We start from the raw sequence: 26,556 nt of genomic DNA, 5'->3' as shown, positions 1-26,556 counted from the left end.
TTCTGCCATTCTCCCCACTGTTACCTCTTCTGTCTTTCCTGAGTATGGCATGTACCTTCAGAACTCTCTTTGCCCATGTTGTCTGCCACCTTTGGTGTTTTCTCCCTGCATATCCCATGAAATGTTTCTTATTCCTCAATGCTGAACTCAGTTGTTACCTCATCTGGGAATCCCAGGTCCCTCTGATGCAGAATCAGTATCTCTTTTTCCAGAAATCTCTAGCACATTTTCATTGTCTCTCTTACATTGCTTGTCATGCGGTAGCATGGGAATTTATTTCTGTGTCTGTGTGTGTGTGTGTGTTCCACAGCAGTACTTCTTACACTATGTTCACAAATAAAATATTTAAGCACTACAAAAGCACAGACTAAATATGCATCTGTACTTTCGTAAGACAAGTATTTAGGGATATATGATTTATAGATTGACTTACGATTATTGATTTATGGCTGTGTTTTTGCCACTGGCATATCTAGAAGTGTGGCTGGGTTGCAGGGTGGGTAAGGGATGGGTAGAAGGGAGAGGAGAGAGAGAAGTTGGGGATTTAGCTGGGGGTGCGAAAGGAAGAGAGAGGTTGGAATTACTAAAATTCAGAAACTGTAAGCCCCATGGCACTGAAATTCTTAGCTCTGAAGAGGATGTACTACTCAACTTGATTTCAGATTGATTGCATAATTCTCTCAATGAAAACATGTTGAAAGGGCTGAAGATGCCCTTTTAAAATCTATTCAGAGAAGGTCAGTCTGCAAAGCTCAGTATGTAGCCTTTGTCCATATCAGCAATATAAATGAACACATACAAGATAGGAATTTAACTTAAAATTATATTTGTAAACCCCCAAATGAGCAACTTTACAAAAGGCTTTCTGCCATGCTATTTGTATTTATGTTGAATAAAATATTTATTACCAATTAATTCCAAATTCAGCTCCGTAAATCATATATGGCAGCACTGAATTTTAGATTAGCTGTGTACATCACGTATGTATATTGTAGTACATGTGTGACATCAGCCAAGTTTGACTAACTTTTATCAGTCTACATCTCAGTTATATTTTTGCTGCGTGTTTTAAATTGTTATTAGAAAGTAAGGACAAAGCTACAGAACTGTTTAATAGTTTGCTTTTGATTGCTGACTTTTTTATGGTTTTGCTTTGTTTTTGCTGCCTACAGCTGTTGGTTTTTACTGTAAGTATCTTGAAGACTATGGTATTTTATTGCTTATGTTTGTATGCAGTATTTTACTATATTTTTAAAAGTCAAATAATACAGAATTGAATGAAATAGGAAGCAGAACTTTTCTATACACTTACAAGGTTGCCAGCGTAAACTGGTGTGTATTCTTTCAGTCATTTTCTTTGAATATATATGTTTTTATACTCATAGAATTAGAGTATACATGCTATTCTGTAACTTGTGAAAAGTGTTTTCAGAATTTTTGGACTTAATGTGAGATGAGGCCTAAAAGAAGAATTCAGAGTATAGCTAAAAGGATTTTAAAACTGAATTTTTTTTTCTGAGTCTTCATATGGAACTTTTTGCTTATTCTTTTTTATTTAATAGCACAAACTTTTTATTTGACTTCGTTAATATTAGTAAACTTCAAATTCTTTTTGCATTGCAAGTATTTTAACTAATTTTTAATTGTAAAGGAACATATATTAAAGTTTTTATTTGCAGAGAGAGGATAAAATATAAAAGTCTCCGCTTTCCAGAATTAACAATTGTTCATTTACTCCTACATCCTTCCAGAAATTTCAGAGCACATAAAATGTGTGTATCGTTTCCTTCACCCCAAATAATACAATTTTTTTCCACTTAGCCCATTTCACTTAGCAATATACCGTAAATACCTTTCTGTATCAGAATGTATTCTACCACGATTTTTTGAACATCTGATAGCGTTGTTTAACCAGTCCCCTTTTAGTGGATGTTTGCAGTGTTGCCTAAACCTCTGTGTTTACATATCTTCACATGTTGTAGGTTTGCATTATTGATATATTTTTAATTTTGTCAAGATTTTTGTGGAAATTTGCTTTCTTTTTATATAAATATCTATGAACTATTATCTGTTTTGCCTCTTGGCCTGCAGAACATAAAATATTTGCTATTTGACCCTTTGTAGAACAAGTTTGCCAATCCTTAATCCATACCATTATACCACTACCCTGTGTTTGCTTTTTGAACTTTTCACTATACCGATTGTCTTATTTACTTGATTATTGTCTTTCCTTGAACCACAACTTACTCTCTTGAATATAAGCAAATCTCTGCAAGCAGAGACTTTGTCAATCTCATTTATTACTTCATCACCTAGAACACTAATGATGTGTAACTGGCACTCCATAAATATTTGTACAGTGATTAACAATTTAAAGCAGAATGAAGAGGCAGTCTTCTGCTTTTGTTAAATGATCATCTTAAATACCTAAAAAGTTCTATTTTTAGTGTAATCTCAAGGTCAAAACATGTATCCTTCACTTATCTCATTTTTTAATTTTATTTATGAGAGATAGTTAACACTCTAGAAATTTTGCCCTTGGATTGGAAGTCCATGTATCTGAATTTCAGTTCTTGAATTCATTTACCTATTATGTAAGAATTTTATTATGGAATATGAATCATAAGACTGATAAATGCTGTACTGCTTCAAGATTCTTTTTAAATGTCTGTTTTGCTTACAGGATTATATTTTTATGTGCATTCTAGCTTTGTGCCTAAAATTTGAAATGTTTAGATCATTTTTTCTTCTTGATTCAACTTTATTCTAACTTCATATTTACCATTCATCTAAACAATTAACATTTGAGTGTCTGCCATGTGCCAAGTATTATGTTTGGCATGTATGATGTTCTCCTGCTAACACACGTTTGTAAAGAAAATATATGTGTTATACTGGTAGCAATTCTAAAATGGAAAAAGAGGTTTACATTGGCACTGATATCTGCGTGGAGAAATTTTTTCCTCCAGTGTCTCTGAAAATGTGCTCTGAAATGTTTTTCTAATTTGGCATTTATTATCTTGGTGAATTAACCAGGTTTGGGTTATGGAGTACCGTTTGGATAATTCGGTTTGCAGATCTGTTCTAGAGCTACCCATTTATGATGCCTGAATCCCACTTACATGACTGTATGTCAGTTTGTCCTTTGCATGAGAAACAAGTGGTTTTAACAGAGTATGAATTTAACAGAGTGTAACAGAGTACAGTGTTTAGCAGGATACACAAGATACAGACATCTGTTCCTTCCCAGATGTTATAGTATGTTAGCAGCAAGAGAAATGTATGCAAATTCCCCACCTGTCTTTGTGAATAAATTTCTCTGAAGAAATTAATAAAAGGGATCAGAACATCTCCCTATTCCTTCCAGGTCAGCCAGCTCTGCTGGCTGAGGCTCAGCCCCCAAAGACCTAGTAAACAAATCCAACTCAAGAGTCCTGGACAACTGAGACCTATTTTTCTGAAGAGGGTAGGAACAATACAGATAATAATAGTAGTTGTTTGACACCTTTTGTAGCGTTAAAAGGGATAATGAAACTGTTCTGTCCAGTATCTTTCTTTTGGAAAACTGAAATTTCCAACTTCTTGCATTTTCTAGCCCAGAGTAGAGAAGCATCTCGTTCGCATGGATTAAGACCCTACATTATGCCTTGTAGACTTAGAAACCTGATAATGTCAGCAACATGCTGAGGATTGACTCATTTGCAAAGAAATAGGAACAAGAGATGTTTGGTGACTCAGATCTTTGTATACCTTAAGAAAAGGCAGTTTGGTGCGTGCATCTTACGAAGGGGACCTGAATAGATGAAGTATTCTGCTTCCAATTTGACAGTAGACCCAGAATATTCAAAATATCTGTTGGCTAAGAATCCTTCCTGGAATTGTATTTGTGTATATTCAGTTGACTCTTCCAGTCCTGAGAGTCAGTCTCTGTCTTTTTGTGTCCTCAGCCTCACTGCATACTTTATTCTGTGAAATTATTTCCTCCCACATCTATTTCGTTATTCTTCTCTTTCCTTTAGCTAGGATTATACCTCAGGTGGTTTTGAGACAAATTTGTAATTTTTCTTTTCCTCTTAATCTTACAATTTATACAATGCTAAGAAGGAGGTAATGCTAGGCAAAGAATATACCATTACTTGAGCCACCAAAATATCCCCAGCCCACCCTCACTACACACATGACAAAAATATCCACAATAATACATTTTTCCTGATTTAAAATGAAAGAAATTTTTGTAACAATTTATTATCATAAGGAAAAATTTAAGTTTTTCATGTTAAATCTCTTTTCACTTAATTATTTTTAATTATATAGTAAATTATGTAATAAAAATATAATTATATTAAAAAATTAACCTACTGTTGTCATATTGATCATTGTTCAGGAAGTTTTAGCCAATGCCATATAAGAAGAAAAAGAAATATGATAGAGTAAGAGGGAAAAATACCATCATTTACATGTACATAATATATGAACATTTATCTTAAAGTAGGACTTATTTACTAATAGCAGAAATCACAAAGGCAAAGACTGAGATTTAACCACATGAATATTTAAATTTTTCCTGTGTTAAAGTATATAAATATAAAATCTGAGAAGACATTTGCCACTTCATAGTAGACTGTGTTGGTATTTAGTATAATTCAGTAGGAAAAAGCATGAAGAATACCAAAAGGTATTTTTAGAAAGGAATAATAATGGTTCATTAAACCAGTGAGTCTCACCAGTAACCAAAGAAGTGAAATATAAAATAATGACACATTTTTGGAGGGCAGAAATGCAATAGGGCTTTCAAAATGGAAAAAAAAAGTTTTAATAAACAGTTTTGATAAGAGTGTGACTAAAATTGTTCTCTTTATACCCTAGGATGATAAAATATTATAACTGTCCTGGAGAACAGTTCAGAACTATATTTCAAAAACCTTAACAATATGTATGCCCTCTAACTCAGCATTTCTCTTTTTTTGGATTTTCCCTGAGGAAATAATCAGCTTTCATGCAAAGGTTTATCTACAGGGAGAGTTTGGGGTGGGGGGAATTATTTATCATACTGTTACTTATAATAAAGGAAAGTGATATGCAAGGTAAATGTCTGTGATTAAGGGTTTGGATCATTTCAAATTATCAAATACATATTGTGAAGTCCTATGCCTCCATTAAAAAATGTTTTGTTGAAGAATATTTAATGGCATAAAAATGTTTATAATAAAAATTTTGTAGCTTCCAAATTGTATGCGTAGTATGACTAATTTTTCTCTTTTTCTTGGTGTTTTCCTGTGAACATATATTAATATTTTGTCATCTGAAAAGATACATTTATTTATTAATAAATGCAGCAATGATTTCTCTTAACCTCCTGAAATAGAAATGTATATATTACTGTTTAGAGAGATCATTGTCTTCCAAATTATTTTTTGAAGAGTTTAAAAGCCATTTTCTGGAAAATAACAGGACATATTTTTGTATTTATACAGATATTCCTGATCAAGTTATAAGAGTTTTCAAAGCAGATCAACAAAGTTGCTACATTATCATCTGTAAAGACACTACAGCTAAAGAAGTTGTTTGTCAAGCTATTCATGAATTTGGTTTGACTGGTGCATCTGACACATATTCTCTCTGTGAAGTTTCTGTTACTCCTGAGGGTGTCATAAAACAGAGGAGACTTCCGGACCAGTTCTCCAAATTAGCTGATAGAATTCAGCTCAATGGAAGGTGAATGTGCTTATTAATGAATGTACTTATTTCTACCTGTGTTTTTGAAGATTCCATGCTAAAAGAGATACTTTAATTAGGAACATCATGTTTTTAGGTCCACTGAGTTCTCTCTAAAATTAACATGTATTTCTCTTTTGTTAGCTTTCTGTTGTCTCCGTAATTATGTATAATAGAATCTTAGAGTGTTAGCACTAATAAGTGCTACCCAAAAGTGGGAGAAAGAAAGGGAGGATAGTGTACTAAAATATTTTAGCCCTCCTGCTAAAATGAAGTCTTACAACCACTGGTATAGTCCAATCCCTGTTTTTTAGAGGGGGAAACTAGATGATCCATATCTTTATATGTATCTGAGTGTATATATGTTAATTTATAAATTTGCTTTTTAAATGATCAGTATGTACTTTGGGCAGAAGAAGTCATAGTTTTCATAATTCTTTTTCTTAGTAGTTTTCCTTTTATGAATATACAGGAAAACTTTTAAAAAATGTTTTTAATGTGCTCTGAAAATTATTTGATCAACTAGAAGATAGTTTTAGTACTACATTTGTTCTTTGGTGATTTTCTCTGACAATAATGCAATCTTTTTAGTGAGCCCAGATTCATATGTAGGATGAGATCCTTGGAAACCTTAAAATGACTATCCATCATGGTTGCTGTTAAGAAAGAGTGGGTTAATGGTGCTTTGCTGGCTTTACATAGTGGTTAAGAGCATGGACCCTGGAGCCAGACTGCCCAAATTCAAATCCCTGGTCTGGCTATGTGATCTTGAGCAAGTTATTTAGTTTCTCTGTGCCTGAATTTTCTCATCATAAAGTGGGATGATAATAATGGAACCTACCTCAGAGGAATGTTATGAGAATTAAATGAGTTAATAAGCATAACATACTTTAAATGTTAGATATAATTTTATTATCTATAATATGAGTTTCAACACTTATTTAGGGTAATCTCTTAGGCATGTGAACAATTTAAAGGCAGAAGAAAAAGAAATATAGTTCCTTGACAATAAAACATAGATAGACACAAACTTAGGCTTAGATCAAGTTGTATGTTAGAAAAGAATGAAGTAAAAACTACATGTGATACAATATGTAACCTCTTCTGCAGCAACAGCCCTGTATATTTCCCAATTGTGAATTCTTTACTTAACCCATCTCTTAGCTTTTAAGTGCCATAAAATTGTTCATCTAAAAAGGTGAAAGGCAAATGAAGATCTTTTTTATGGTTACTGGTCAGTGCCATTTGCTGGAATGAGGTTTTGGATTTATCAAGGGAGAAATCAGTAGTGGAAGAGTTTCCCTCCTGTATGGGTTTTATTTTTCTTTGCTTGTCTTGGAAATTTAGAGTTAAGAAGGGAATGAGTGCAGCAACAACTTCTGAGTAGAGATGTGAACAGTCTTGATTCAGGAGTTTATTCATGCTATCCATGAACAAGTATTTGTATAGTACCTATTATGTATCCTATATCCTTATAGAGCCCTCACAAAGCTTTTGTTCTCAAGAATATACACGTGATTCTTCACATGTCATGAGAGTAGTTTCTTAAAATGACTAAGTTCACAGCATAATCAACATTTTTTTTTTTTTTTTTTTTTTGTGGTACGTGAGCCTCTCACTGTTGTGGCCTCTCCCGCTGTGGAGCACAGGCTCCGGACGCGCAGGCCCAGCGGCCATGGCTCACGGGCCCAGCCACTCCGCGGCATGTGGGATCTTCCCAGACAAGGGCACGAACCCGTGTCCCCTGCATCGGCAGGCAGACTCCCAACCACTGCGCCACCAGGGAAGCCCCAACATTATTTTTATACTTTAAAATAATAGATGTTAAATGGTGGAATAAGAGGAAAACTTCTTCAAAGTCTTCTTATTTAAAATATTAATTTTCCATTTTATCTTGTTTTAAAATATTTATTTATTATTTAGTTGCACTGGGTCTTAGTTGCAGGAGGTGGCCTCCTTAGTTGTGGCATGTGGGATCTAGTTCCCTGACCAGGGATCGAACCCATGCCCCCTGCATTGGGAGCACGGAGCCTTAACCACTGTGCCACCAGGGAAGTCCCTCTGTCTTATCTTTAAATCAATATTCTGCTGACATTGCTGGCAAAAAGTTATTAACAGTATAATGATATTTTGACAACAGTAATAGAGGGAAAGTGTCCTTATAAATGTGAAATCACTTATAAAAACAATTTTTTTCCTTTTAGATATTATTTAAAAAATAACATGGAAACAGAAACCCTCTGTTCAGATGAAGATGCTCAAGAACTAATTAAGGAAAGCCAACTATCCATGCTGCAGCTCAGTACTATTGAGGTGGCCACTCAGCTGTCAATGAGGGACTTTGATTTATTTCGTAATATTGAGCCTACTGAATATATTGATGACCTTTTTAAGTTAGATTCAAAAACAGGAAATACTCACTTGAAAGAATTTGAAGATATTGTAAACCAAGAGACATTCTGGGTGGCCTCAGAGATTTTAACTGAATCAAATCAGCTCAAACGAATGAAGATTATTAAACATTTTATTAAAATTGCACTTCATTGTCGAGAATGTAAGAACTTCAATTCCATGTTTGCAATAATAAGGTAAATTTGTACAAATATTTCTTTATGGTTTTGTCATGATACTGGACATGAAGCTGATTTTCTTCTTAGGTATTAAATGGCTGGGAGAAGAAAAGTTCAATTAATATGTGTTTATATAAATATTGTTAGATTTAATATATTTTCCATTCTGGTGAGACTGGTTTTTTTCTCTTTTTGTTTCTTCCATCTTTCAGTCACTTAAACATTTTTTTGGTAAGTATAGGTGATTGCCTTCCCAATTTTCTTCCTTTCTCCCCCTTTGGGGTATTATACCCTCTTGGATGTATGCCCAATAGCTGTCTTTATCATCAGACTTCTGTGCAACAGGCAGTGCCTGCCTCACCATGATTTGACACTGAAAAATTAATGCACTAAAAATTAATGGTATTAATGCACTAACTTAAAATTGCTATTTTGAAGTGACAACAGCAGCAACAGTAATAACAGCAGCAGCCATTTGGTGACCTCTTCCTGTTTCCCACAGACTATACAAGGTATCAGTGAATGTGTTACCACTCAGACAAAAGCTGGGCCATAAGAATTGTAAAAATCCTTCAAAGTTTATAAGCCCAGGAAGTATGGATGGTTACATGAGGTCCTGGGAACCTTCTTCCTTCTCTTCACTTATTATGAGAATCTAGGTCTAGGTAATTTATTTTCTGACCCTCATCCAGCACAATGCTGACCAACAGAGGGATTCCTCTTAAAGCAAGTCTGATTTTAATGGTGGAGGGTAGTGGTAGTTTGGTCTGTTTATAAGGCCATATGCTTGTATATGGCAGCATAATAGCTACCTTAACTAATCCCATCTATGCACACCCTCCAAAAAATTAATTATGATTTATTCCTAATACTCACATGAGATAAAATTAGAATCTTTAAGGAACTTTTTAATCATAAATCTGTCATAGTAATAGAAAACTCCTTTATGAAATTTACCAGTGGATGCAATTGAACTAGGCACTGTGGAGGAAGTATTGAATAGAGATTAATAGAGTGACCTTTAGAATCAACTGCACCTGTATTTGAATCTGGCCTCTAACGTGTCAAGGGGAAACTGAAGACCGGTTTCTCATCTGTGAAATTCAGGAATTACACCACCTACCTCACAGTTTTTAACAGCTGGGTCTAGAACAAGAGAACAGAGATGCCATTGATAAACACTTAGAAGGCTAGAAATTGAAAGTATTTGTATAGGAAGCATGGAGTAAAGAATCTGAGAGTTATAGGCTCAGTTTCAGAGTATTCCATTAAAAAAAAAAAATTGATTGACACCAGAAGAGATCTCTGTGTCCAAAGAAAATGGTAAAGAGCTAAAAACCATACCTTAGAGACCATCCTCAGGGTGGAGGTAAAGAAGAGAGTCCAGCCAAAGAAATAGAGGATCAATATAAGAAACAGTAGGAGAGCACAATTTTGATAGTGTCATTAAAGCCAAGGAAACAGAATGATTTGAGCGAGGGTGGTGGACAGCAGCCCCAAGATGGGCGTAAGAAAGGCGAGATTTGGTTAAGAGACTTTGCTTTGGTTAGGAGGTTTGTTTTGTTATGAAGAACATTTTATTATATATATTTTCGATAGTTCATGTAAAGTTAATTGCTTTGTATTCTTACATTTTATATTAAAATACATTACAGAATATAAAGGATATATTGACTTTTCAGCAGAGATGACACAGGCAAATCATCACTTATGGCTGGAATTAAATAGCATATTTTATTTATTTCTCTTTTTTTAAGTCTAGCCAAAGGTTTGTCAGTTTTGTTTATTATTTCAGAAAACCTGTTCTTAGTTTCATTGATCTTTTCTGTTGTTTTTCTGGTCTCTTATTTATTTCCACTTGGATTTTTGTTATTTCCCAGAAGGCTTAGTTTCTTCTTTTTCTAGTTCTGGTTACATATGTTACGTAATTTACTTGAGATCTTTCTTAATATAATTATTTATCATTATAAACTTCTGTCTTGGAACTGCTTTTGAAGCATCCACCAAATTTTGGAACGTTGTATATCCATTTTCCTTTGTTTAGAGGCATTTTTTAATTTCCCCTTTGGTTTCTTTGACCCATTGATTGTTCAGGGGTGTGTTGCTTAATTTCCATATATTTGTAGATTTTCCATTTTTCCTCTTGCTGTTTCACACACTCTGGTCAGAAAAGGTACTTGGTATGATTTGGGTCTTCTTAAATTTGCTAAGACTTGTTTTGTGGCTTACATGACCTATCCTGGAAGATGTTCTGTGCATGCTTGAGAAGAATGTGTATTCTGCTGATGTTGGATGGAATGTCCTGTATATATCTGTTAGGTCCATTGATCTAAAGTATGGTTCAGGTCCAACATTTCCTTGTTGATTTTTTTGTCTGGGTGATTGATCCATTGCTAAAGTGGGATATTGAAGTCCCCTGCTGTTACTGTATTGTTTTTTTCTCCCTTCAGATCTGTTGGTGTTTGCTTAATATACTTAGGTGCTGTGCTGTTGGGTGCATACATATTTACAATTCTTATGTCTTCTTGCTGAGTTGACCCCTTTATCATTATATAATGACCTTCTTTGTCTCTTATTACCATTTTTGACTTAAAGTCTATTTTGTCTGACATAAATAACTCTTCTCTTTTGGTTTCCACTTGCATGGAATATCTTTTTCCATCCATTCACTTTGAGCCTGTCTGTATCCTTTAGGCTGAGTTGAGTAGTCAGTATATAGTGGGATCTTGGTTTTTTTTATCCACCAGTAACTATGCCATTGGATTGGAAAATTCAGTCCATTTACCTTTAGAGTAATTATTGAAATGTAAGGACTTCACCACTGCCATCTAATTGTTTTCTGGACGTTTTATAATTCCCTTGTTAACTTTTTGACTCTGTTGCTGTGTTCCTTTGTGAATTGGTGCTTTTCCATGGTGGTATGCTCTGATTCCCTTTTCATCTTTTGTGAGTCCACTATAGGCTTTTGCTTTGTGGTTACCATGAGACTTACATGAAGCATCTTATTAACAGTCTATTTGACACTGATAAAATTTCAGTCACATACAAAACCCTACCCCCTCTTTTATGTTTTTAATGTCACAATTTGCCTTTTTATATTGTGTATTCATTCACAAATTATAGTAGCTAGAGTTATTTTTGACACTCTTGTCCTTTAACCTTTATTCTCTAGTTAACATGCCATCATATTTCAGTGTTGAGAGTTTTTAAAATTTAACTGTATACTTACCTTTATCAGAGTGTTGTATATTTTTATATGTTTTCATGTTACTAGTTAGCATCATTTCATTTCATTTGAAGAAGTTCTTTTAGCATTTCTTATAAGGCACATCTAGTGATGGTGAATATCTCAGCTCTTGTTTTTCTGGGAAAGTCCTCCATTTCTCTAGGATAACTTTGCCAGATAGAGTACGCTTGACTGTTAGACCACTCTCTCCTGGCCTGTAAGGTGTCTGCTAAGAAATCTGCTGATAGCCTAATGGGGTTTCCTTTGTAAGTTACAATCTTTTTTTCTCTTGCTGCCTTTATTATAATGTGTCTTGGAGAAAGTTGTTTTAGATTGAAATAATGGGGTGACCAATTAGCTTCGTGAGCTTGGATGTCTAGATCTCTTGCCAGGTTTGGGAAGTTCTCAGCCATACTTCTTTAAATAGTCTTTTTGCCTCCTTTTCCCTCACTTCACCCTCTGGAACTCCAGTGGTTTGTATATTGGGTTTTTTTTTTTGATGGTTTCCCAACTTTCTTCATTCTTTTTTCTCCTCAGACTGAGTTATTTCAAAGTTCCTGTCCTCTATCTCATTGATTTTTCCTTCCCTTTGGTCTACTGGATGTTGATGCTCTCTAGTGCATTTTTTCATTTCATTCACTGAATTCTTCGGCTCCAGAATATTCATTTGGCTCTTTCTTGTGATGTCTATATCTTTGTTAAATTTCTCATTTGGATCATATATTGTTTTCCTGATTTCGTTGAATTGTCTTTGTTTTCTTATAGCTGATTGAGTTTTCTTAGAACACCTGTTTTGAATTCTTTGTTAGGTAAATTATAGATCGCCATGTCTTTGGGTTTGATTACTGGAAGATTACTGTGAACTTTTGGTGATGTTGTGTTTCCTTCAGTTTTCATGTTACTTGCTCTTTTTGCATTTGAAATAGCATTCACCTTCTCTGAGTTTTATGTGTTGCCTTCAGGATAAAAAACCTTTCATCATTCTTGATATATTGCTAGATTCTGAGGCTTTCTCAGGCATTGTGTGGATACATCTGCTCCATGCTTCTTTTCCCTCTTGTGGCAGAATTCTGAAGCTTGTATGTCTTCTCTGTATCCTAGGATGTACTGTGTCAGCTGCTGATAGTCTCTTTTGTTTTCCTAAAGGTAGTGCTACAGCTCAGGTTTGTGGTTTCTTCTTGGCCTGTTTCCTGTGTGTGTTTCCTCTCTACCAGAGCTTTCTCTTGGGACCTTGCATAGGGAGCCAGTAGCAGAGTGGGGGGAGGTGTGGGTTTGTGCATGTTGAGCTGCAGGTGCTCTTGGGTACGTTGGGGGGTTTACAAGTGAGGTTTTCCCTGTGGCTCCTGGATGGGCTTCCGGTTGGAATCCAGAAGCATTTAGCAGGAACCGCATCCCTTTAATACCTCTTGGAATCTTATATGCTGCTCTTCTGATCTGTTCCCTCCCCCCAGTCATGGAGCTCCCACTTTAGTGCTCTGGATGCTACAAGACAGAATGAGTGTCTTTGGCAGCATCCTACACTGCTAGGGCAGCCAAGCATTCACTCACTGGCTCTCCCTTTCCCCTGTGGGAGAAATCGTAGGCCGTCTAGTTTAGGCTTAAGCTATGCTTTCCTTGATGCCAGCAAAGTCAAGCTATTTCTATTCCAGTGCATCTGCACTCTTTTTTTCTGTTCTGTTATATTCCAGCAGAGTGCTTGAACTTCTCTGGAAACCTGGACTTCACAAAGGCTCTCTTATCTGTAGCTGACCACCCAAGTCAGTGTTCTCCATGTGTTCCCAGACCACAGCTAAGAGGGGCCAGAACCATTTCATAGTCTCCTGTAGGTTCCACAGCCAGTACCCAAATCTACCTGCTTGTTACCCAGTATACCGGTGGGTGAGGCTCCTCTCAGGTCCCTTGGTGTGTGATTCTGGGTCTCACAACTCCCACAGAGGCACTACTTACTGTTCATGGATAGATGCTGAATTTTCGTTGTTGGGGCAGGGGGTAAAATGAGGGTCGTCTTATGACAGTATAATGCTGACATCACTCTCTCCAGTCATCTCCTGGTTGAAGTTTGTTTTCTAGTCATTTCTTGCACAAGGGCTTATGGGAATTATATATCCTGAGCATATTCAGAGTGTTTTTCTGTTGGCTTTGAACTACAGTGTCAGTTTATCTGCCTTTAAAATTCTTGTCTAACATGTAATTTCTTGGGAACCTCATAGATAATGGCTCTACAACTAGCATTTTATATAGCTGTTCAAGTTTCTGTGTTTACTCTCTTTATTATTTCCTTATCTCTGAAGTCATTTACCTTTACATGGGTGTTTCCACATCTCATTTAGTTTTGTATCAAGTTCTCTGGAACTGTGGTATCTATTCTATAGATTCAGTTCTTTTGTTTCTGAATAGTTTTCTCAAATTGTACTTTTGAATATTTTTTCAGTTCCATTATTTTCGTTTCCTTCTTCAAGGATACCAATTATATATATTTTAGATCTCCTTTGTCTTCCATATTCATTATTTTCTCTCTTGTTCTTTTCAGCTCTGTCCATTTCCATTGATTGCTTTTGTTAATCCTTTAAGTCACTTGCCTAAGGTTTTAGCAGTGTCTTTTTTTTCTTTATGTAGGTTCCAGTGTTGCCTTCATTTCTCTGTTGGTTGCATTTTTTTCTTCCATTCTTTTCTAAACTTTACTTAACTTTTTTTATCAACTTATATATTTTTTCCCTAAACTCCTATATCACTGCATTACTCTTTGTTTACTTTATTAGTTCATTTGAAATCATGGCTAGAGTCATTAGTCCCAGTTTTTATTGTATTGTTGGAACATTTTCCTGTTTTATGATCTTTAAGTCTTTGTTTTTCCTTGTAGCAGCATGTTATAGCTCTGGCATTCATTCCTTCTTTTTGAATGACATGAGTTTTCCTATACCATCTATCTGCAGGAGATTCATGTGGGAGAAAAGCCAGGGCAGTATCCCAGGCTAGCAGAAATAGAGCTTGTATGTGAATTGTTTTAGCCTTTACTTCTCTCCAGCAAATGAAAATTGGCAGTTTTATGGCTGTTTACAACTCAGTTTCTCCCTTCTTTCTTGTGTCACTGTTAAATTCCTTCTTGCCAAGATGTTATATCACTGTGTGTACTGTGTTAATCTTACTTTCCCTGACACTCTCTGGTAAAGAACAGAGTCCAACCCCCTCCTAATTCTGTCAGCCTATGGACTCTGTTGTGTTGTTCCAAATACGGGATTCCTGGTTTGCCTTCTGGGTGAGTTACCTGCTTCAGAGAGCTGTGCTTTACCAGCTTTCATTGACATCTTCAGCTGCAGGCATTCTTTTTCAGCATTTTGCCTACTCAAAGTTGACCTTGACTATTTTTTGACAGCCTTTCTAATGTGTTTAGGAGTTACAGATATCTCTTAGTTTTGGTGGAGATGAAATTTGCATTCCTGTTATTCATCCTTGTAGTTGTTTGGGATGATTTCTGAGAAGCAGAGGGAACAAAGATACCTTAACTCCACACTTTAAAATCAGAAATCAAGAGAACATTTTAAATACCATAGTATTGGTAAAAGTCAGGTGGCTGAGAACAAAAGAGGGATTAACTGGTAAGAAAATTGCACTATTCATTCAGCAGCATACCTATGAGTTGGTAGTATAGAGGTAAGGGATAGGGAGGAGGAGTTGTAGCCTAATTGGCATGCATTATTTTTAAAGTTAGGACCATCTAAGTTTGTTTAAAATCCTATAGAGAGGAGACATTGAATATATGAAGGCCTGAGGGACAACAGGATTAGAATCTAGGGATATGGAAGTATTGGAATCAGGGACATGAGTGGCCAAAATCTCAAGGAAAGAAGGTTTTCAGCCCCAGAACTTGCCTTGCTTCTTATATAACGCTTGTCATCACTTACACCACTCTCAAATAGGTAATTTGTCCATAAAGTTATTTCTGAGCAAATAAAAAAACATTGTGATACTTGAAGTTTATTTTTAAGTTAAATGCCTATTTTATGGAGTTACTATATTTGTGATTTACATGCAGACTACAAAATAAAGGCTGTTGGTATACAACCATAGGCAAGTAATGTAGTTCCTTTGAAGGAAGTTTTCCTTAAGATCAAGGAGTCCCTTTTATTTATTTATTTTTTCATGGTTCTCCTGTTTATTTCAACACATTGAAATTTGTCCCTGCTTATTTTACCTTTATTAGAAAAGATTGGTTTATACACTTTCCTGACTTGAGTCCTTTCTCTCCCACAAGTCCCTTTCTAATGTTTTTATTCTCATCTTCGGCAGTGGCTTGAACCTGGCATCTGTAGCACGACTCAGAGGTACTTGGGAAAAGTTACCAAGCAAGTATGAGAAACACCTCCAAGATCTACAAGACCTTTTTGATCCATCTAGAAACATGGCAAAATATAGAAATATTCTTAGTAGTCAAAGCATGCAGCCTCCAATTATTCCACTCTTCCCCGTTGTCAAGAAAGATATGACATTTCTACATGAAGGTATTTAAAAGTAATTTGAAAATGAGCATATTTAGCTTCAGCTAATTCTCCATAATTGTGATGTGTTTAATGTATTTTCCAGTCTATTGATTAAAAGTCACTAAAGCTTTACCCAGTTAAATGCAGCAAATCTTAGGAACCAAAACCCACATTATTGACAAGAACAAATGTAGGTGTTTACCCAATGCATTCGAACTTAAAGTTGACTTACAACCAAGATCAGACTTTTTGATCTTATTTATTGTTTTGTTTAGTAATATTTATCCTTCCAACTTAATTTTTTAATTACTAAACACATACAGAAAAGTACCCAGAACAAGTGAACAACTCAATGAATTATGACAAAGCAAACACCCATGCACTCAACATCCAGTCAAAGAAATAAAATATTGCCTACCTCCCAGCACCCCCACTCATGCCCTTTCCTGGTGACCACCTTCATCTTCCCCAAAGATAACTAGGGTCTTGACTTCTAATACTGTGGTTTAGTTTCACCAGTTCTTGAACTTTATATAATCACAGAGTATGTTTATTTTTTTAGTTTTGGTTTGGCTTCTGGATTATTTTGGTCAGCATTAGACTTGTGAGATGAGATTCTTCCATGTTTTTGAGTGTAACTGTACTTCATTTTCAAAACTATTTAGCATTCATTCCATTACATAAATGCAATACAGTGGATTCATCCAATCCATTGATGAGCATTTGATAGTTTCCACTGTATACGAATAATGCTGCTATGAATATTCTTTCACATATCTCGTAGTGCATGTGCATTTTTGTTCAGTATAATTCACAGTGAAATTTATGGGTCCTGATATTCATATAATCAACTTTGGAAAGCAGTTTGAGGTTAATCTACTGAAGTGGAACACTGGCAGTGTTTTTAGCATTCTTGTTGTTCCTCATTCTCACCAACACCTGGTAAATTGATTCTTTTTACTTTTATCCATTCCAGTAGGTGTGTAATTGTATCTTGATGTGGTTTAATTTGCATTTCTCTGATTACTAATGAGGCTGAACACACTTTTGTATATTTATTCGTCCTCTTTTGACAATTATCAGTTCAGTGTCCTGCTTATTTTTTATAATGTTCTGTTTTTCTAATATACTTTTTAAGAATTTTGTGTAAGTCCTGTATATAGTATGACTTGCCTTTTGACTCTCTTAAGGATGTCTTTTGATGAACAGCAAGTTCTTAGTTTTAAAAACCAAATTAACCTTTTGCCATGTGGTTTATCTGCAATCCCCTTAATTGATTTTTGTGAATGGTATTTGTCCTCCATTAACTTGCTGACTATACACAGTTTTACTCATTTTCTAGTGTTACACTAGACATTATATTGGGTTGGCCAAAAAGTTTGTTCGGTTTTTTCTAGTAGCTCTTAGTTGTCTTTCACTTCATTCGAAACAATTTTGTTAGATTGTATCATGACAGCTGTCATGTCAGCGTGCATTTTTAAAAAACTTATCAAAATTAGTGGATTTTTGTGTAGCCATTTTAATATTGAAGATGGAAGAAAAAAGCAACATTTTTGGCATATTATACTTTATTATTTAAAGAAACGTAAAAATGAAACTGAAATGCACAAAAGGATTTGTGCGGTGTACGGAGAAGGTGCTGTGACTGCTCGAACGTGTCAAAAGTGGTTTGCGAAGTTTCGTGCTGGAGATTTCTTGCTGGACATTGCTCCACGGTCGGGTAGACCAGTTGAAGTTGATAGCAATCAAATTGAAATATTAATTGAGAACAATCAACATTATACCACACTGGAGATAGCCAACATACTCAAAATACACAGATCAAGCATTGAAAATCATTTGCACCAGCTTGGTATGTTAATTGCTTTGATGTTTGGGTTCCACATAAGTTAAGCGAAAAAAAACCTTCTTGACCATATTTCTGCATGTGATTCTATACTTAAAAGTAATGAAAACGTTTCGTTTTTAAAACAAATTTTGACTGGTGATGAAAAGTGGATACTGCACAATAATGTGGAACAGAAGAGATCGTGGGGCAAGCGAAATGAACAACCACCAACCACACCAAAGGCCGGTCTTCATCCAAAGAAGGTGATGGATGTTGTGTATATGGTGGGATTGGAAGGGAATGAGTCTTCTATTATGAACTCCTTCCAGAAAACCCAATGATTAATTCCAACAAGTACTGCTCCCAATTAGACCAACTGAAAGCGGCACTCGACCTAAAGCGTTCAGAATTAGTCAACAGAAAATGCATAATCTTCTATCAGGATAACGGAAGACCGCATGTTTCTTTTATGACCAAGCAAGAACTGTTACAGCTTGGCTGGGAAGTTCTGATTCATCCGCCATATTCACCAGAGATTGCACTTTCGGGTTTCCATTTATTTCGGTCTTTACAAAATTCTCTTAATGGAAAAAATTTCCATTTCCTGGAAGACTGTAAAAGGCACCTGGAACAGTTCTTTTCTCAAAAAGATAAAAAATTTTGGGAAGATAGAATTATGAAGTTACCTGGAAAATGGCAGAAGGTAGTGGAACAAAAAGGTGAATACGTTGTTCAATAAAGTTCTTGGTGAAAATGAAAAATGTCTTTTTTACTTAAAAACCAAAGGAACTTTTTGGCCAACCCAATATATTTATACTTGTTGATATTAATTCACGTAATATTTATTAGTACTTTTCTGTGTGTCAGGCAGTGCAAGAAGTTAGACCACTTAAATTCCCATTTGCTCACCTCCCGACATATACAGTTGTTTCCATGCCTTTAAATGCCACACTATACTATTGTTGTTTAGTAAAGTCAGTATTTATTTAGCTTTACCTGCATGATGATATTGTTACTTTTCCTGCATTTCAAAGTTTTCATATGGTTGGGGTTTTTTTCTCCTGTAGAACACTGATTATTATTCCCTTATGTGCAAGTCTACTGGTGATGAAATCTACTTTTTGTTTATTTGAAAAATGTCTTTAATTAATATTCATTCTTAAGGCATAACTTTGGTTGGCACTTACCTTTCAACATCTTGATATAACAAAACTGTCTCCTGGCTTCCATTGTTATTGTTGAGAAATCAAGTGTCAGTCTTATTTGTTGTTCCTTTGACAACAATCTACCCTTTTTCTCGTAGCTGCTTTATAATTTTCTCTTCTCTCTATCTCTGTTTTTCTCTAGTTTTGCTATGATGTGACTAGGTGCAGCATTTGGTTTTCTCTGACCTGGATATTTTTATTCATTCTGGAATTTTCTCCCAGCTTAATGTCCAATTTTTAAATTATTTCTTCAACTGTGTACTAATTTACTGTTAAATTCAGCAGCAAATTCCTTATTTCAGTTATTGGGTTTTTTTTTTTCCAGTTTTACAATTTAAATTCATTTTTATCTTCATGTTCTCTGCCAAAGTTCTCAGTGTTGTTTTTTATAACCTTGCACATATTTACCAGTTACTATTGTGTTTGTCTCCAATAACTCCATAATCTAGATCCTTTATGAGTCTTTCTGTTGTCTTTCTTTTTTTCCTTGCATTTCAATCATGTTGAATTTTCTCCTGATGTACCTGGTTATTTTTGACCAAATGGATGTTGTGTATAAAGAAATACAGAAATAATCTAGGGTTTCAGACAATATTACATTCCTCCAGAGAGAATTAAAGCTTGCTTCTGCCAGGCAGCTAGGGGTGCTAGCAATCCAAAAATCACCTTAAACCCTTTTCATATTTTGAGATAATTTAACACTGAACTTTTATCCCAGTCTGCATTTAGTTTATCTTTAGTCTGAGGATATATTATAGGCCTTCAAAATCCCAACCCAAAACATTGAAGATTTATCTAGACTTAAGTTGTTCTTCTCTAACTTCAAAGGTCATGGTGGCACTACTCAGTTTTTCAGCTCATCATCCCCTTTTCTGAAATCAGCAGATGCTGGGTCAAGCACTGGGAGATGCTAAACTTGCCACAGAGCTTCATTATTGCTTCAGATCGTCACAGCCTTGATAGTTTTTTGATGACTTAAAACATTTTTTTTCTATTTTTGTCCAACTTTTCTAACTGTTCTTAGCAGATGTGTTGTGCCAATTAACTAGTTGTTCTGCCCCCACTTTCATTATCACTCCTTTTTCATAAGAAAATATCATTATAGGCTTCAAGTATATTTTTCTGACATGCTCCCTCAAAACATGTTTATGTGACTTGAAAGTATTTGGGGTTATCATTTTGTTTTCAACTCATGTTGAGACCCTGAACAATTTATATGTCCAATGGATAGGTGCCATTTACTACAAAAAGGGAGCCCACCATGTGTTCCAGACCCATGTGGTTCTCAAACTTGGCTTCAGGGACTTGGAATTCCACAGACACCTCAGGGGCTATGTGGAAAATAAATAGGGTCAGACCAACTGTTAAAGACAGGTGTGATAAAAAGACAGTTAGATTACCCTTTGAACATATAATTTTTTGCCTTGTGGTTTGAACTGGGTAAGCCAACATATGGGCTAAGTCTGGTCTCATTCCTGTTCTCGTCAAAGAAAAGTAGACCATTTTGAGAGGTGTATGAGTTTTTTTCCTTAGAGAACTACTTAGTGAAACAGAAACAAAAACCATGGAACTTACAAACAAGCAAATTTGTGTTTAATGATTAAAGTCATGATTGTAAATTCAAATCCTGGGGAAGAGAGGATGCATGGCAGACTAGAAGATGTCTACCCCTACGAATCAGCCACCTCTTAATTTTAACTAATTATTACCACTTGGAAGACAGACCTATCAATACTTATTATTTAATCCCCCACCTACCCACCCCGCTTTTTTTCTTCGAGAGAAGTCAGAAATTCTTGTTTTCTTGGGATGTCTTCCACTTCTTAAGTGTTGACAGCTCATTTTACAATTTATTTAAGTACCGTAAACCATAGAAACCTTACTAGATTAGTTAAGCCAAAGGTCACTGTTTGTGACCTCTGGCTAAAACCTAAGTTTTCAAGTGCTCTACTCTGCTGCCCAAAAAAACAGATGCATGTACTTGCCTAAGAGTGGGCTGAGCATCTGGAGAATTAGATTTGAGGAGCTGTATTTTTTACTAGGTGTGCCTACAGCATAATGAAATGGCTTTTAGAAGCTATGCACAGTTTCTCACTTTCCAATAATCATAATCATTACTTCCATAGGAATAGAATTTCTCTCATTAGCTCATTCCCTGGGAGCAGGATTAAACCATCTATGGGTTTATCAGTTCTTGAAAACAAAAGTGACAGTTTGATAAAGAAGGTTCTGATTTGTGCCTCCAAAAATAACTTGACTTCTGCTACTTTTATATAGATATTTTAATTTTGGAAGTTAAAAAAAGTTACTTTTATTCTATAGGAAATGATTCCAAAGTAGATGGTTTAGTAAATTTTGAGAAACTCAGAATGATTGCCAAGGAAATTCGTCAAGTTGTTCGAATGACTTCTGCTAACATGGACCCAGCTATGATGTTCCGACAGAGGTATGTCATTGAAGTGTGTAAGTGTTACAGAGTGGCACTGAGCATGATATAATATTTTCATTTATTGACCATCTGCCATTTGTTACGCAGTGTACTAAGTGCTTTACAGATGTCCCTCTCAAGTAATAGTTTGTCACTATAACCTTTAAAGGTTGGTAGTAGTATTGGCCTGCCTTTTACATATGAAGAAACTGAAGCGCAGAGCAGTTAGGTAATGTGTCCAGGATTACATAAATTGCTGAGATTTGAACCCTAGTTCTCTATTACTTTTTTGAGTACATAGATCTGTATTGTTATTGTTAATTAAAATGTCATCTAACTTAAATGTTTAAGTTACTGATCTTTACTGAAGTTACCACACAGGACAGATGCTTTCATCTGGTTTCTAACAAAATGTATGAAGTATTAGTCTTCTATTTTTACTGAATATGTCTTTTTATTGAATATTTTTAAAGTTCTATTTCTGTCTAAGTTCTACTTTATTCTTTTAAAATATATTCCTTGGTTTCAAGTCATGGTACTGCTGTTTATTTGTATGTAAATTCTTTAACGCAGTTTAGAAAGTGCCAATTTAAGAATGCTCCATCTCTAATAAAAATGAAATAAAAATAAAAATTGCATTCAATATTAACCTGATCTTCTAAGAATGCTTTTTAAGATTCATTTTTAATGTAGTAACAAATGTCTCCTCAAATTATATAAAACATAAAGTATGTTGTCAAGCTGTTCCCAGTAATTTCTGTAATTTTTAGGGTAAAAAGTTATTAGGGTTTTCATTTTTGGTCTGATTTTCTTCTGGGCCTTTGTGTATAGCTTCAGTACCTAAGAGCTTTAAAAATGAAATGTTTACCCAGGCAGACACAATTCTTGTGGCTTGAAAGAAATATAGCCTACTAAGGAAACAAAAATACTTGGTTTTTTAAAAGTTAGAGATGGAGTTTTTGTAACCAAACAGAATCAATGTGTGTCAGGATTGGTTTTTTTATTTTTGTTTTGTTTTGTCTAAATCACCGTTCAGGAGTCTTTGTTTTTATAAGTAGTTGACCTGATTGTTGCTCTAGTGTAGAAATTCTCAAAGTATGGAGGAAGGGGTATATCATATCTCCTCTTCCCAACCCATCCACTTCTGTCCCTGAGAATCACTACATGTAATGAGGGGTGTCATTGCTCATCAGTGTAGAAGCAGAAAACAGTAAGAACCAGGGACCAAAGCAGACCTGGAGGATTTGTTTCTTTGTTTTTAAGTTTTTGTTTTTGTTATATGTCCCTGTACAGTGGCCCCACCACACCCTGTTGTCTTACACAGACATCCATCTACTCATGTATTTTAGCACCCTCGTTCCTCAAGATGATAATGACTTTGTGAGCCTGCCAGACCAGTTGATAATATTTTAAGTACAATGCTTCAGAAATGAGCAAAGGAGGAAGAAACTGAGGATGAAATCAGTGAACTTGGCTGTTTCCTTGGGAATGGCCTAGGCTAGAGTAGAATGCAGTATAGGAAAAAATAAAACATAATTAGATTAGACTGAAGTTTTCCTGAATCAGTTGTGTTTGTCAGCTAGTACTGAAATGTACTAGCTTTCTTTAAGCAAGTAATTGTCCAGTTTGGTGGTGTATAATATCTTGTGTAGACAAAGTACCCCTTTTATTTTAACAGTAGTCAGTGTACTTACTGAAAAACAGAATTTTGGGCTGGCCAGAGCTGGAGCTTATTGGATACAAGCCAGAGATATAATGAGACCAGTCAGGATTGGGGGGAAGGGGCAAAAAAATAAATGAGAATAAAAATTTTAAAAAGAATCTTGATTCAGCCCAATTGTAGTGTAAGGAGATACAGGATCATAAAGATGTTGATGATATATTTATACTTACATTTTAAGTTGAATTTGCTGGTCAAAATTTCTTGTTAATGCACATTGTAAGAGAATTTCTGCAGTTAAAAATGAAATTATAAATTTTTGTTTCTTGTAATTTCATCCTCGCTTAAATGTGTGGCTCAAAAATCCTTTTTTAAAAAAAAGTTCAAAAGATCATATTCCTTAATTTAAGGTTTCCCTGAAAACTTTGAATTCAAAATTCATAGTTAGTAAATGTTTTCCCTTAAGCTTCTTATTAACATAAGCCTCTAAATGAATTAGGTATTAAAAATATAATTGGTCTAAAAAAATATATTATAATTGGTCTAAAAGCATACTTTTAAATAGTGTGGAGTTTTTTGGCCTTCAGTACGTATCATAATTCATTTTACCCCCTTGTATTCCATTAAAGTCATTTTACTGTTAAGCTACCTTTTTTTTCTAGTAAAATTTTTCTGTTCTGTCTCCATAGTTTCTCTGACTCACGACTGTTGTCTTTTTTCTGTGCTTTCCTATTCAAACACATGCTTCAATGTTTGTGGCTCTTGCTTACAGGAAGAAGAGGTGGCGGAGTCTGGGGTAAGTGTAGAGACGAATGCAACTGGAATGAAGGTTGTGCAACTGTTAACATATACTGCATCCTTTTCATTAATGCACGCACGTAAAATAGCATGTGTTCTATTAACCCTGTCAACCTACATTCCTGACAAATAAATGCCTTTTGCTAACAAGGTTAAAATAGTGTTAGAACTAGCTTTTTTTCCCTTTACTTTTCCATTGTTGACGTCCCATAAGTCCCTTTTAGATTTTATTTAGCAGGGTCAGTTAGATAATGATGACGATAGCATATATTTATTGTGTGCTTCCTATGTGCCATATACTTCTCTGTGCACTTTATATGAATTATTTAATTCTCCAGCCACTCTGTGAAATAGATAATGTTATTCCCATGGTACAGATGGGGAAGATAGAGTTGTCCAAATTCCTAGAGCTCACTAATGGTGGATTCTGATTCATTAATGGTGGTAGTCTGATTCCAGAGTCCACACTATTTTCTTTTATTCACCTGCCATATTTTATAAAAATAAATGTTTAAGTGTATTAAAATGGGTAAAAGCGTTGTTTATAAAGATTACATTTTTCTATCAGTTTTCCAAAAGGGTGCAGCCTTTATCCAAACTATACTGTAATATTGAGTTTGTAAATAATTGAAATAGAGGATGATTTTAATTGTTCAGATCCACTAATACCATGAGACATACAGCATTGAGTTTTAAATTCCTACCACTTTTAATTAACGACTCCCTTATCTCTCTTAAAACTGAAATAGAATCAGACCTAACAACACCTTTTGTTGTCAAGTAGGTTCAGATCTCTGCTTACAGATCTGTAATAGATAGCTAAGTATCCACGTAGAAATCATAGAATGTTTGGGATCTTATAAATCATCTATCTGATCCTTTCATTTTTAGTTGAAGAAAAAGATGGGTTTTGTGGATGAGGGGATTTTAGTTGAAGAAAAAGATGGGTTTTGTAGATGAGCAAAAAAGAAGAATTTTGCTCTTTTAAGATTATAGTGAATCATTAAGTTAGATGCGTTTATATTACATATAAGAAGGATTTTTTGTGAGCCACTTACTTTGAGTCTTGTCTTATTTGTGGTCTTTTGTTTTCTGTTGAAGCTTGGTGAACTTGAATTTCCTTCTGCTTTCTTCCTTCTCTGTGTTTCTTCTGTGTTTTCTTCTATACTTTACATTTATGTCTTTGTCTTTTCTGGTTCTTCTCATTGAAGATAGAAATTGATTCCTAACGTTACTGTTATGAAGAAGAATACTTGAACAGTATATCTTAGTGGGGATTTTGGGGTGTTTGAATGACTTATGTAACACATTCACTGTTTATTTAGCTTTAGGGTTGATTTGTATGATGTTTGCAGGCACTAGATATTTTTGTTTTTACATCAAAGCATTTTGAAAGTAGCTTAGAAGACATTGTCATTTATCATGAGATTTTCACTTATTAAAATTTTGTATGTATCTTGAATTTCTGGACACTTTTTTTATATCAGCTTACATAAAATTATTAAATACTTGTATTCAAATTTGCTCCTAAATATTGGGGCTTGATTTTACTACATTTCTTTGAATCTGAGGCATCATCAGTTGTTGGGACCACTGTTGTTTTATGTACCACGAAGAAAAGTCACTGCAGTACCTTGTTAACACTGAGAATTTTTTAACTTTATACTTGTTAAAAGAGCTCTTATATAAACATAGGTATGTGTTTTTATCACATAACACCTTTTTGCATTCATAAAAAGGAAAATATAAAATATAAATTGGTTTAGGTCTTTCTTAAACTTCTTCGTATTTAGAATATGAATTTTCTGAATCACTTTTAGAGTTACTAGTTTCTGGGGGTTTTTTTTCCTCACACAGTATTGCCTTTTGTGCCGTCAAATATGTTGGTAATGCCACACTTCTTAAAACAAGCCATAAACGAACAAAAAGCTGCTGGTGCTGGGCTCTTAGGTTGGCTTTGCAGATATTTAGGGCTAACTTCCTTTTGACACCTGCTTTGGGAATGTTGTTGAACTTGTTAGATTCACTACATCCTTATAATCATTTGGTTCCTGGAGGTTAAGGGAGTAATTCACTAATGCCATTGGATTTTTTCCAAACCACTCTGAAAGTTTAGGAGTTTCTGCATATGTAAGTAGCAACAACCACATCACAGTTTCTGCCTGACCAGTAGCAATTGAAAGTTGCCATCAAATGTAAGACACACTCTTTTAAAGATCTTAAAATTACAAAAGAAAAGTAACATTTTTTACAACTTTATTTCACTTAATTTATAATGAAAACATTAGAATTTTAGTTGTTTGTTTTAAATGGGGTATGTGAGCACGGAAAAAACAAATTGTTTTATGGTTGTGGTATGTGTATTTAGAATATCTTTGGGTAATTGGGAGGCTAACTTAGAAGACCCATAGATATCCTTATTATTTTAGAATTGGCAACTGCTTTTAAAATAAAAATTGTCTAGAACCTTGTGTTTGCTATCCTTGTTACAAAGGAAAAATAGCATTGCAGTTCCTGTTTTCCAGTGGTTCTAGATGTGGTTATTATAGAAAGAAGTCTGCCAAAAAGAGTACAGTTGGATGTGAAGCTATAGCTTGTTTCAATTGTAGTTATTCCTACCCAGCTTGTAGTTTCATCACATTTAGAGG

At 34.9% G+C, this 26,556-nt stretch overlaps 1 protein-coding gene across 11 annotated transcripts in view; it reads left to right on the top strand.

Annotated features, from left to right (window-relative positions):
- The window catches only part of RAPGEF6 (Rap guanine nucleotide exchange factor 6), a 220,270-nt gene that overhangs the window by 170,732 nt on the left and 22,982 nt on the right, over positions 1–26,556 (top strand). For 9 of the 11 annotated variants that reach the window (XM_033853135.2, XM_033853132.2, XM_033853129.2 and 6 more), the window contains 5 exons: positions 5,475–5,715; positions 7,920–8,303; positions 15,799–16,010; positions 21,345–21,468; positions 23,883–23,906. In XM_033853135.2, the coding sequence (XP_033709026.1) occupies positions 5,475–5,715; positions 7,920–8,303; positions 15,799–16,010; positions 21,345–21,468; positions 23,883–23,906 (985 nt within the window). The remainder of the gene's footprint in view (positions 1–5,474; positions 5,716–7,919; positions 8,304–15,798; positions 16,011–21,344; positions 21,469–23,882; positions 23,907–26,556) is intronic. The other 2 variants (XM_019924361.3, XM_019924368.3) reach the window with 1 other exon arrangement.

Source organism: Tursiops truncatus, chromosome 3, assembly GCF_011762595.2.
Source record: "Tursiops truncatus isolate mTurTru1 chromosome 3, mTurTru1.mat.Y, whole genome shotgun sequence".
NCBI lineage: Eukaryota > Metazoa > Chordata > Mammalia > Artiodactyla > Delphinidae > Tursiops > Tursiops truncatus.
The sequence above is the reverse complement of the archived record's forward strand: the minus strand, read 5'-3'. Positions and strand labels throughout refer to the sequence as shown.